This window comes from Myotis davidii, unplaced genomic scaffold (assembly GCF_000327345.1).
Source record: "Myotis davidii unplaced genomic scaffold, ASM32734v1 scaffold299, whole genome shotgun sequence".
Taxonomy (NCBI): domain Eukaryota; kingdom Metazoa; phylum Chordata; class Mammalia; order Chiroptera; family Vespertilionidae; genus Myotis; species Myotis davidii.
The window spans coordinates 7,879,550-7,880,562 of NW_006293088.1; the positions used below are offsets into that span (position 1 = coordinate 7,879,550).

The following is a 1,013-nucleotide window of genomic DNA, read 5'->3' on the forward strand; positions in this document are numbered from 1 at the left end:
GGCGGGATCTCGTAGACGACACACAGGGAGGAGTAGAGGCAGCCCAGGAAGGACACCAGGCTGGAGAAGTACATCACCCCGTTGGCGCTGCCCACAGCCGAGGTCAGGGGCCCCAGCACCAGCGAGACCAGGATCTGGGCCAGGAAGTACTGGCAGCTGAGCAGCGAGATGTCCACGCCCATGCCACGCCGCGTGCCGTCGTGACTTACATAGATGATCCGGAAGTGTCTGCAGGCCCAGTCATCCTGCTCTTCCTCCGAGATCATCTCCACGGTGATGTCTCCGTAAGTGATGGGCTCTTCCGTGAACGGCCAGTACTGGTCACATTTCACTGGGGGGGGCGGGGCACACCAGTGGCGGGGCCAGGGACCCACGTCCCTGCAGGCCCAGCAGCCCCATGCCCACGCACAGCGGGCTCACATTTTCCAGCGCCAACGTGCACAGGGAGTTCAGCCAAGAGTTTAATAATATTTGTGTTCAGAGAGATGACGGCAATGAAAAGAATCCACGGCTAATGGGGCGGGAGGGCCGCCTCCTCACAGGGAGGGTGGCACTTTCCCCGCCGGACTCTCTGGTCCTTTCTCCTCCCTCTCACCCCAGAGGAAGCAGCCTGCCTGCCCACTGGGCGCCGTGTCTGGACAAACTGCTGTCCGCTGCCATGCCTCTCGCACACCCTGTCACAGCCCACAGCAGGGGGCCTTTGGGCGGGTTCCTGAGGCTCTTGTGCCTCCAGACTGGTCACATCATCTCCCTCCCCACCCACCGCACCACGTGGGCATGTGGTGGGCATGGTGATGGGCACAGTGGTGGGCATGGTGGGCCTGTTGTGAGCATGGTGATGGGCATGTGGTGGCATGGAGGTAGGCACTGTGGTGGGCATGTGATGGGCATGGTGATGGGCATGGGCATGGAGGTAGGCACAGTGATGGGCATGGAGGTGAGCATGGTGATGGGTATGGTGGTGGGCATGGTGATGGGCAAGGTGGTGGGCATAGTGATGGGCATGGCGGTGG

General features: G+C 62.1%; 1 protein-coding gene across 1 annotated transcript in view; it reads right to left on the minus strand.

Moving 5' to 3' along the window:
- Nucleotides 1-1,013, minus strand: part of SLC45A1 (solute carrier family 45 member 1) — a 23,023-nt gene that overhangs the window by 9,411 nt on the left and 12,599 nt on the right. Inside the window, exon 8 of the mRNA XM_006766816.2 lies at nucleotides 8-204. Within this exon, the coding sequence (XP_006766879.2) occupies nucleotides 8-204 (197 nt within the window). The remainder of the gene's footprint in view (nucleotides 1-7; nucleotides 205-1,013) is intronic.